The 12,437-nt window shown below is 40.3% G+C and overlaps 1 protein-coding gene across 1 annotated transcript in view; it reads right to left on the bottom strand.

Annotated features, from left to right (window-relative positions):
• The window catches only part of B3GLCT (beta 3-glucosyltransferase), a 506,218-nt gene that overhangs the window by 315,439 nt on the left and 178,342 nt on the right, over positions 1 to 12,437 (bottom strand). Inside the window, exon 4 of the mRNA XM_073662497.1 lies at positions 10,927 to 11,036. Coding sequence (XP_073518598.1) covers positions 10,927 to 11,036 — 110 coding nt within the window. The remainder of the gene's footprint in view (positions 1 to 10,926; positions 11,037 to 12,437) is intronic.

Here is a 12,437-nt window from a genome sequence, read left to right as displayed (position 1 = left end):
CCCACCCCGCTGTACACTCAAACTGCGTATTAACATTAATTTTCATCATTACTGAGAAAAAATCCAGTTATGATTTTGGTGCACGAACAGTTATCGAACATAACCTCGAACAGCCGAATTTTTCTCAAATTGTTCGTGTTCGCCGAACGGCTCGAACACCGCCCAAAACAGCTCGAATTTGAGATTGGCGAACAGTTCGAGTAGAACAACGCTCATCTCTACTTATTACCTCTTTTTGGGGAATGGTAGAGAAGTTGGTGGAGGGCCTCTTCTCCAATCGCCTTCCCCTGGACACCCTAAAATACTTACTGAATGTTTTCCCCAGAGGACTGGGAGAGAAGTCAGCCAGACTGTTCCTATACATTTTCACAGCCACTAACTCTCTGTTTTAGAAGCTCTTACTGTCAAACAGTCTCTCCATCTAGTCTAGATCTATATGGGTAACTAAAGTGAACTATCGGTCACTGGGGCGCCTTATAGTCTCCCTCAACATTCTGGACAAAGTTGCGGAGATCTGAAATCTCTGGCATGTCTACAATGCCACAACCAACTTCCTAGACGCCTGATCGCTTTCGTCCTAATCCTCCACTTGTTTTTTTATCCCTTGTCTTGTGGTATTTACCACCCCTCCCCTCCTCACCCTTTTTCATGTATTCTTTATCTCTTATTAAATATTCAATTGTACATCTTATTGATAGCTGAAAATATTGAACATTAACCTGAATTTATACAGTGAAGAAAATAAGTATTTGATACACTGCTAATTTTGCAAGTTTTCCCACCTACAAAGAATGCAGAGGTCTATAATTTTTATCGTAGGTTCACTTCAACTGTGAGACAGAATCTTAAAAAAAATCCAGAAAATCACATTGTACGATTTTTACATAATTAATTTGCATTTTATTGCATGAAATAATTATTTGATACAATAGAAAATCAGAACCTAATATTTGATACAGAAACCTTTGTTTGAAATTAAAGAGGTCATCTTGCGATACATGACCCCATCCATCCTCCCTTCAATACGGTGCAGTCGTCCTGTCCCTTTTGCAGAAAAGCCCCCCAAAGTATGATGTTTCCCCCGTCATGCCTCACGGTTGGGACGGTGTTCTTGGAGTTGTACTCATCCTTCTTCCTTCAAACATGGCATGTGGAGTTGATACCAAAAAGTTCTATTTTAGTCCCATCTGACCACATGACTTTCTCCCATGCCTCTTCTGGATCATCCAGATGGTCAATGGCGAACTTCAAACAGGCCTGGACATGTGTTGACATGTGTAGGGGGGCCTTGACTGCCCTGCAGGATTTTAATCCATGACGCTGTAGTGTGTTACTAAAGGTAATGTTTGAGACTCTGGTCCCAGTTCTCTTCAGGACATTGACCAGGTCCTCCTGTGTAGTTCTGGGCTGATTCCTAACCTTTCTCAGAATCATCCTTACCCCACAAGGAGAGATCTTGCATGGCGCCCCAGACTGAGGAAGACTGCCAGTCATCTTGTGTTTCTTCCATTTTCTAATAATTGTGCCAACAGTTGTTGCCTATTGTCCTGTAGTCCATCCCAGCCTTGTGAAGGTCTACAATTTTGTCCGTGGTGTCCTTAGACAGCTCTTTGGTCTAGGCCATGGTGGAGAGGTTGGCATGTGATTAATTGAGTGTGTGGACAGGTGTCTTCCATACAGGTAAAGAGTTCAAATGGGTTAAATTAATACAGGTAATGAGTGCAGAGTAGGAGGGCTTCTTAACGAACAGGTCTGTGAGAGCCAAAATTGTCGCTAATTGCAAGGTAATCAAATACTTATTTCATGCAATAAAATGCAATTTAATTATTTAAAAATCATACAATGTGATTTTTAGATTCTGTCTCTCACAGTTTAAGTGTACCTACAATAAAAATTACAGATTACAATTGTAGGTGGGAAAACTTGCAAAATAGGTAGTGTATCAATACTTATTTTCCCCACTGTGCACGCACGCACACACACAGATAGATAGATTTATACATATAGATATACAGCTCTGGCAAAAATTAAGAGACCACTGCACAGTTTTCTAAAAATCCCCATCTCTACGTGTCTGACAGCCATTTCATTCCAGTGTCAGTTGAATTCCAACCACCGTCCACCTCATTCTACTTAATGTGCTTCTGATTAGGTGATCACCTGAACCAAATATTATGTAACGAGGGAAAGTATAAAAAAAACTGCTGTGGTCTTCACAATCCTCTTGCAATAGGACAAGCTGGATGGCAAAACAAGTGCTAGGAATAGCCCAAAAGTAATTTGAATGAAAAAATAACTTTTAACCATGCCAAAGGAGTTGAAAAGAAAAGTCTTGAGTGAGGAAAAGAAGGGCTCAATTCTGGCTTTACTAGCAGAGGGATACAGTTAGCGTCACGTTGAAGCCATCCTTAAAATTTTGAAGACGGCAGTCCATTACAACAATGGTGAATGCCATCATTTCATAAAGTAAGAGAAAATTGTCCCTAAAAACTAGACTTTTTTTTGTACTTAAATGCATGTATTTTGGGCTAAAAATATTTGTTTAATTGAATTTCATTACAAATGTTGCACACAGTTTGGCTTTTATAGGCTCTTTCCTTCCCAACACATTCATCTTTGATGTGATGATAAATCTGCTGACAGCTTAAAAGAAGAAAAAAAAAAGATAAAAGTTACCAACTCTCTCTTAAGATCTCACTGACAAGAGTCTCAAATATCTCATTCTGCAGCCAGTAATAGACAGTGCAGCATGCGGATTATAAACGGGAAACCATACAAAATTGTTAATTACATTCTATTGCAAACATGATGTTTTGCCCCAAATACATGCACCGAAGAAAAAAAAATTGTCACCAAAAGTGGAAAACTTCTTAAATGCATTTATTGGAGAGCAGCAATTTACTGAGGAAACTATAAATAAGCAGAAAAGGAAACGAAGAAAAGAATGTGCATAATGCTGAGCAGAGGTGTTTCACCTGCTCGGTGAAATAAATTATGAATCCATTTAACAAAAGTGAAAACTTTATTATTGACACAAATCCAACATCTGGGACCTCGACTGATCCTGAAAATTAAGGAAAACTATCCAGTAATTTGTTGTTCTAGGGGTTTGCTGTACAGGGAAGGGGTCACAGTGCTGTTTCCCTTTATTCTAAGGTTTGTGGGGATTGGACCTGCACTGATCATAAAGTGATGGCTCATCCAATGATTTCCTGCTTCAGCCTCCTAACTGCTGCAGTCGATCACAGTTCTCAAAAGGGTCAGGTGAGAGAAAAAAAGGAAGCGATCATTTCTTGTTCCAACAGAGACCACCAGAGCAGCATTTTAGACTATCCTTTACATTAAAAAAAATATATATGTCAAGTCTAATATAAAGAAGGAACATATATTCAGAGAACACATTTGGAATATTTGTTTTTCACCTCTTATTATATGAGGTTTCATGGACTGAACTCAATGAAAAAGGATTGACCATAAAAAGTGTTGGGGGAAAAATAAAAAGTAATGTATGAAGCATCACAAGCAGCTACAGGGTAACGAGACCGCAGGCATTTCAGAAATCTGTTTCCAATAGGTGGCGCTAGAATTCTAGCCCTCTTCCTCTCTGAAGAGACAATTTGCATATTTAAAGGATTTTTCCCACAAACAAAACTTCATTTTAATTAATAGATAATGGAATAATAACAGCTTCCACAATAAAATGTCCCTGTGCTGAGATAATCTTATAAATGTGCCCCTGCTGTGTACTGTGTAATGGCTGTGTCTGACCGTACAGGAACATGGTCTGATCATACTACAGCTCTTGGGTAGGGGGGGGGGGGAATAATAATTATAATAATCTTTATTTATATGGCGCCAACATATACTGCAGCGCTTTACAATTCAGAGGTTCATATTTAACAGTCATAAGTAACATAGCTAAAGATAATACAATAATTAAAGCAAAAATAATAACGACCCTGCTCGTAAGCGCTTACAATCTACAATGAGGTGGGGGTGACTCAAAGAACAGGGGCTTATTTACAATGATGGTCCAGCCATCTTGAGGGGATGAGGGATAGATAAAGGCTGCATGAGCTCGTCACCAGCCAGTATCAGTAGTAGAAGCAAAAGGGAAGAAAAAGAGTATACAGACATTACAGCAGGGAATCACAGCTGATTGTTTCTTTGAAGTAAAACATTGTTGAAAAACAGGCAGTGAAATGTTTTACCTCACAAAAAGAATCAGCTGTGATCCCTTTCTGTGTTATCTGTACCCTCTCTTTTGCGTCCTCCCCCACACAGGAGATGTGGTATGATCAGACCATGTTCCTGTACGGTCAGACACAGCCATTACACAGTACACAGCAGGGGCACATTTATAAGATTATCTCAGCACAGGAACATTTTATTTAACCCCTTTACCCCCGAGGGTGGTTTGCATGTTAATGACCAGGCCAATTTTTACAATTCTGACCACTGTCACTTTGTGAGGTAAGAACTCTGGAACGCTTCAACGGATCCCCCTGATTCTGAGAATATTTTTTCGTGACATATTGTACTTCATGATTGTGGTAAAATTTCTTCGATATCACTTGCGTTTATTTGTAAAAAAAAATTCTGAAATTTGGAGAAGATTTAGAAAATTTTGCAATTTTCAAAATTTTAATTTTCATACCCTTAAATCAGAGAGATATGTCACACAAAAGAGTTAATAAATAACATTTCCCACATGTCTACTTTACATCAGCACAATTTTGGAACCAAAATTTTTTTTTTTAGGAAGTTATAAGGGTTAAAAGTTGATCAGCGATTTCTCATTTTTCCAACAAAATTTACAAAACCATTTTTTAGAGGCCATATCACATTTGAAGTCACTTTGAGAGGTCTTTATGACAGAAAATATCCAAAAGTGACACCATTCTAAAAACTGCACCCCTCAAGGTGCTCAAAACCACATTCAATAAGTTTATTTTAACCCTTCAGGTGCTTCACAGGAATTTTTGGAATATGGAAGAAAAAAATGAACATTTAACGTTTTTCACAAAAATTTTAATTTAGACCTAATTTTTTTTATTTTCACAACTTTAACAGGAAAAAATGGACCTCAACATTTGTTGTGCAATTTCTCCTGAGCACGCCGATACCCCATATGTGGGGGAAAACCACTGTTTGGGCGCACGCCAGGGTTTGGAAGGGAAGAAGCGCCATTTGACTTTTTGAATGTAAAATTTGCTTTAATAATTAGCGGTCGCCATGTCGCGTTTAGAGAGTTCCTGATGTGCCTAAACAGTGGAAACCCCCCACAAGTGACACCATTTTGGAAACTAGACCCCTCAGGGAACTTATCTAAATGTGTGGTGAGCACCTTGAAACCCCAGGTGCCTTACAGAAGTTTAGAACATTGACCACAAAAACGTATTTCAGCCCTCAATTTTGCATTTTCATAAGGGTAAAAGGAGAAATTTCACCATGCAATTTGTTGTGCAATTTCTCCTGAGCGTGCCGATAGCCCAAATGTGGGGGAAAACCACTGTTTGGGTGCACGGCAGGGTTCAGAAGGGAAGGAGCACTGTGTGACTTTTTGAACGGAAAATTGTATGGACTCGAGAGCGGACTCCATGTCGCGTTTGGAGAGCCCCTGTTGCGCCTAAACAATAGAAACCCCCCACAAGTGACACCATTGTGGAAACTAGACCCCTCAAGGATTTTATCAAGGGGTATAGTGAACATTTTGAACCCAGAGGTAAGACACAGAATTTGATAACATTAGGTCGTCATATTGAATAAGTTGTCATTAGTCTTGAGAACAAGTACTCGCTATTTGAGTTTGCATCGGGTACTCAGGTATGCACCATGTATCACGGGTGCTCAAGTGACAAGCTAGAGTTCCCGCCCCGCATGTTTCATGGTTGTTAGACACCCTAAAAAAAAATGCGGGGTTTGCTCGTGCATGGCAGGCAATCCCCACAAATTTTCTTTGGCTGTATAACAGCCACAAAACATATGGGGAGGAGACTTTAGCATGTCAATCGAGCACCCGCGATACTCGGTGCATACCTGAGCACCAAATGCAAACTCAGGTAGCAAGCACTTGCATTCAACACTAGTCACCATATTGGCTTTTTTTTTTTCTTTACTTTTGAAAAAATCCCAACCCTAGCACAACCCCAACCCTAACCCTAGCACAACCCTAACCCTAGCACAACCCTAAACCTAACTTTAGAGCAACCCTAACTCTAGCACAACCCTAACCCTAGCACAACCCTAACCCAGGTCGTTCCGGACGCAGCGATACCAAATATGTGTACTTTTATTGTTTTTTTTTGCATAATACTTACAGTGGAAGGAGGGAGCAGAGCACATGTCATCGCACCCCTATGAGCGTTTCGCCCTCGCTTCATCGGGGGGCGTGTCACACACACCCCCCGACGAAGTGAGGGCGAAACGCGTGTATGGCCGCGAGGTTACGTGCTCTGCTCCCACCTTCCACTGTAAGTATAGATAACCACTCACTAGACTTTATATTGGTTACACTTAGGCAGATGTGAAGTGTGGGCTTGTTATTCATACTTTCCTCCACAGTTGTCCAACTAGGAACCTAGGCACAAATTGTTTTATATAGGACCACAAAGTATTCCCCATATAGCCCTTTTAGGTATAATACCATTAGGATTTAATAATGAATTGATTCAATGTTGGCACAATGCACATGTTACTTTATTAAAGCAGTGGGATAATATAATCGTGGTCTTATGAAATTGTGACTTATTATGTATCTCAGTGGAGTCTGACTGATTAAGGGAGGAAAGCAGCAGACCGTGTCTTCGGTGTGTAGCACTATGGTGTTTTAATTGTGTTATATATGTTCAATAAAGATATATTGTTGTTTGAAAAAAACTCTGGTCATCCAGGCTTTCTTTTTTTAAGGTCTTTTCTTTTAGTTATTTATTGTTTAAAAACAGGCAAGGAAATGTTTTACTTCACAGAAATAATCAGCTGTGATCTCATTCTGCATTATCTGTATAATCTTTTGCGTCCTCCTCTGTCCAGGAGATGTGGTATGATCAGACCATGTCCCTGCAAGGTCAGATGCAGCCCATAGCAGGGGCACATTTACAAGAGGGATGTCCTTCTCTTGACCCCCATACATGGTGATGGCAGCACCCTCAGCACTGTATGAGGTTCCATTACACAGGTCACCAAACCAGACTGTGTAGTGGGGTACAACAAGTACATGGGGGGAGTTGATCTCTCTGATCAAGTCCTCCAGCCGTACAGTGCTTTGAGAAAGGCCAAGGTATGGTATAAGAAGCTGGCGGTGCACATTGTACAGATGGCAATGCACAACGCTTTCCTTCTGTCACGATGTGCAGGCCAGACTTCTGCGTCGTATCTTCAGTTCCATGAGGCAGTGATCAAGGCCCTGATATTTGGCAGCAGTGACGGAGCAAGCCCCAGTACTTATGGAACTGAAGGACCTCGAATTGTACCAGGCCAGCATTTCCCAGGGCAGATCCCTCACAGCAGAAAAAAAGGTAAGTCACAAAAGAAGTGCAGAGAGTGTTACCGAAGGGGAATACGCAAGGACACCACTTACCAATGTGACACCTGCCCCGACAAACCTGGCCTGTGCACGAAAGAATGCTTCAGAAGGTACCATACTTCCATGCACTACTAAATTCATTTCTGACGTATGACAACCTGGCGAGCACTACACAGCTGACGTAGTGTTCATCAGGTTGTCATACGTCAGTTGTGTAGTGTTTGTCAGGTTGTCCTACACAACTGACGTATAACACTACATTATGAAATTGACAAATCAGGTATCAGTTCCAAAAAGGGGGCACTTGTTGGGCATTTCCACTGTTTAGGCACATCAGGGGCTCTGAGAATGTGACATGACGCCCGCAGACCGTTCCATCAAAGTCTGCATTCCAAAGCGTCACGCCTTCCCTTCCGAGCCCTGACATGCGCCCAAACAGTAGGTTTCTCCAACACATGGGGTATCAGCGTACTCCGGAGAAATTGCACAACAACTTTTGGGGTCCAATTTCTCCTAGTACCCTCGTGAAAATAAAAATATTGCGGCTAAAAGATTGTTCTTGTGGAAAAAAAATGATTTTTTTTTTTCACGGCTCTACGTCATAAACCTTTGCAAAACACTTGGGGGTTCAAAGTGCTCACCACACATCTAAATAAATTCCTTAAGGAGTCTAGTTTCCAAAATGTGGTCACTTGTGGGGGGTTTCCACTGTTTAGGAACATTAGGGGCTGCCCAAATGCGACATGCGGTCCGCTGTGAATTCCAGCGAGTTTTGCATTGAAAACGTCAAATGGCGCTCCTTCCCTTCCGAACCCTGCCGTGCGCCCAAACAATGGCTTTCCCCCACATATAGGGTATCAGCGTACTCAGGAGAAATTGCACAACAAATTTTGGGGTCCAATTTCTCCTAGTACCCTCGTGAAAATAAAAAATTGGGGCCTAAAATTAAATTTTAGTGAAAAAAAGTTAAATGCTCATTTTTTCCCTTCACGTTCAATTAATTGGTGTGAAGTACGTGAAGGGTTAATAAACTTCTTGAATGTGGTTTTGAGTACCTTGAGGGGTGCAGTTTTTAGAATGGTGTCACTTTTGGGCATTTTCTGTCATATAGACCCCCTCAAAGTGACTTCAAATGTGATGTGGTCCCTAAAAAAATGGTTTTGTAAATTTTGCTGTAAAAATGAGAAATCGCTGGTCAACTTTTAACCCTTATAGCTCCCTAATAAAAAAAAATTTTGGTTCCAAAATTTTACTGATGTAAAGTAGACATGTGGGATATGTTATTTATTAACTTTTGTTTGACATATCTCTCTATTTAAGGGCATAAAAATTACAATTTTGAAAATTGCGAAATTTTCAAAATTTTCGCCAAATTTCCATTTTTTTTCACAAATAAACGCAACTGATCTCGAAGAAATGTTATCACTATCATGAAGTACAATATGTCACGAAAAAACATTCTCAGAATCAGGGGGATCCGTTGAAGCGTTCCAGAGTAATTACCTCTTAAAGTGACAGTGGTCAGAATTGTAAAAATTGGCCTGGTCATTAACGTGCAAACCACCCTCGGGGGTAAAGGGGTTAATTTCCTAGAGGAGCATGCATGGCTTACAAGTCTCCTCATTCTGACATGCCAGGCCTGGCTTGTTACTCTCCACAAGGAGAAACTTTATATCTTAGACCCTAGAAATCTAAACAGTAAAGCAAAAATTAATTAGGTCTACAATCTTTAAAGAGTAGCTTAAATTTATTTTTTTGTTTTGTGGTTTTTCTTTTTTCTCTATATACACAATGATTGATCAGATTTCGTAAAGTCATAAATCTTTGTAACTATTAACTTATTTTGTTTCCTCTATCACTATGCTGAAAGTTCTGGCTTATCAGCTTAGTTCACTCTGTCTTACATGCTCAAACAGGAGGTAGAACCTGATCATGTAGAGGAGCACATCACTCTCTGTCTATGGATCTTTGCTAAACCAGCTGTATATTTCAGCCACCAAGACAAAATGAACTGGGCTGATACAAAAGCACTTTCAGAATGGCGTCATAGAAAGAAAAAAACAAAATAATGTTATGGAGTTTAATAGGAATATTTATAACTTTACAGAGGCGGACAAATAATTAAATGAAAAAAAATGAGTTACTCTGCTGAATTATATCCATATATACAAAAACACATACAAACTGCTGTTAGTTGATGTTTAGACACAGAAAAAGTATATAGCGAAGAAATATGATCTGTTTACATAGTGTGAAAAACAATACTGTCATCCAGTGGCAAAATGAGGAAGTGTTACTGCCTTACTAGTATTACAGCAGGTTTTTATTCGTGTGCCCAAGCAAGGGTTTTTATAAGTGCCCTAACACCCCCTTATTCCAAAACATTATCAGCCAAGTTTCACACAGTTTAATGTTGAGTGTTATCCAAAAATTGTGGTCACCCTTCCAGGGCATCATAGACAACCTCCTACTTGAGCTACCTCAGGATTGGGTCTGAGGGGGCCATCCATACCAGGATTGGGGGTGAGGGGCCCATGCATACCGGGATTGGGTCTGAGGGGTGCCATGCATACCGGGATTGGGATGAGGGGTGCCATGTATACCGGGATTGGGATGAGGGGTGCCATGCATACCAGGATTTGGATGAGGGGTACCATGCATACCAGGATTGGCAATGAGGGGTGCCATGCATACCAAGATTGGGGATGAGGGGCCCATGCATAAAAGGATTGGGGATGAGGGGGCCATGAATACCAGGATTGGGGATGAGTGGGCAATACTTACCAGGATGGGGAAATTTACCAGTAGCTGCTGCATTTCCCACCCTAGGCTTATACTTGAGTCAATAAGTTTTCCAAGTTTTTTGTGGTAAAATTAGGTGCCTCGGCTTATATTTGGGTTGGCTTATACTCGAGTATATACGGTATATATATTTTTGCCATCCTCAAAAAGTACCCAGACAGTGTCAGGCTTCATGTGCATAAGCTTGTTTTTTGGCCATAGGGAAAGTGTTTTGGACATTAGAAGCAATAAAAAGTGTTTTTTTAGGAGTTCAAAATAGTTTGAGACATAGGCTGTTGGAAGAAAAACACCATTTTTATGATCAAGTTGATAGAGGTTGTTATAACAGGGCTACCCCTTTAAATAGAACACTTGCAAGCATAGTGCCTGCTATGAAAGAATTAATAAACTTATTTTAACATTTGAGTCATTTATAAATGTATCATTTATATCATTATTACTTTGTCTATCCTCTTTAAAGGTGCCAACAATTTTGCATTTGGCTATATAGGTGCCATATAACTGGGCTCCCATGTTGTCAGATCGGCACGCAACCAACACGCGGCATGAGCATGACCAGAACGCGGCACAAGCGCAACCGGCACAAGGCATGCACCTACCTTGCCGATTTCTGCAGCCTGCTTTAAGATGCTCTCTTTCAGGCCTTTAGCTCGCTTTTTGTGGAATGGATGACTCTGGCTTTGTATCACAAATACAATTCCTCCTAGTTCTATAAGAAAACAAAAGGGATCATTTTAACTAAAGGAAAAAAAAAAAAAGACTGAACAAGATCTAGAGGGGAAAGAAAAAGCTTTAAAACAAATTATGTTTAAAAGAGAAAGCTGTAGTTCTTAAATGTCATAAGGGCAAATTGCAGGAACTCAATGGTCGGGTCGGTGTGAATAACCCTAAGTATTTAAGCACATGGGGTAAGAGGTCTGTGCAAGATCTGGTCTGCACTGTATATAGAGTGGGACAACCAATAAATGTCATCCAGCTGCAGAAAACAAGAGCAACACTGCCACCTACAGCCTGATAATGTGTACTGCACCTCATCAATACAGACTTCAGCTAGGTTATAGGGTAAAAAATTATCCTTTACAAACTGTTATTCATGAGAACAATATTGTACAGTTTTGGGGCTCTACAAAAGTAATAACGATCAGTTCTGTGTACGATCAAGGGTGATTTTGTGGTAGATTCATCAGAGAGATAAGTTTTATTTCAAATGGATATTTTCAAGATTTGAAGCTAATCCTTATCTATGGGAAATGGGACAACTTCCCAATCACCGGACCCACATCAATCTCGTGTAAATGGATCAGAGGCCAATTACGCTCTCTGCCGCTCCACTCATTCTTATGGGAGTACCTTGGTGATCTCCAGCAGTCCAAAGAATGGATGGAGCGGCGCAGCGTATGATAGACCACTGCTTCATTCCCACAGGGTCTGGTATGGATCCCAGTAGTCGTATCTACAGTGATCAGGACATTATCCCCTATGAAATAGATAACTTTCAAACTTGTGAAAATCATCCCTTTAATAAAACATGTTTTTAAAGGGGTTGACCGCCTTTGGGAACTATTTTTTTCTTACTTGAATGCATGGAACTTAATCTAAATATCATTTTTATAATAAGGTTTAATTTAAAATTTTGTACAGTTTAGCTATACTGTCTATTAATGACGGCAGAATGAGTTAACTGAGAATCAGTCAGGGAGTTTGACACTGTTACCTGTCCTTTTAGTAGCTCCTCTCAGCCGATTTATGGTCAGAGACTATATTAAAGTACAATATGCAGGGGGGGGGGGGAAGAGCCTGCAAAATCAAAAGTGGCGGCAATTTTTTTTTTTTAGCCACAAATACATTCATTTATGTAAAAAGAAATAAAAAAGGAGCTAGACAATTGTTTTAATGCTCCATGACGTAATATTATTTGAAGTGTCTGTGTGTTTGGAGCAGGCTCAGGAGCAGAGCCCGCACAAGGCAGACGTAAGATATATTACACATCTGACATTACTGCTGATCGCTGCTATTAACCTTGTAAATGCTGCTGTTAATCACCGACAGGAGCATTTAAGCAACCATTTGTTCATGAGTCCATGACCCCTCCCCACCGATGGGGGTTGTT

Source organism: Phyllobates terribilis, unplaced genomic scaffold (assembly GCF_046119375.1).
Source record: "Phyllobates terribilis strain yellow unplaced genomic scaffold, ASM4611937v1 Scaffold_2__4_contigs__length_985480577, whole genome shotgun sequence".
In the NCBI taxonomy this organism is placed as follows: domain Eukaryota; kingdom Metazoa; phylum Chordata; class Amphibia; order Anura; family Dendrobatidae; genus Phyllobates; species Phyllobates terribilis.
Note: the sequence above shows the minus strand (reverse complement) of the source record. Positions and strands in the feature narration are given on the sequence as shown.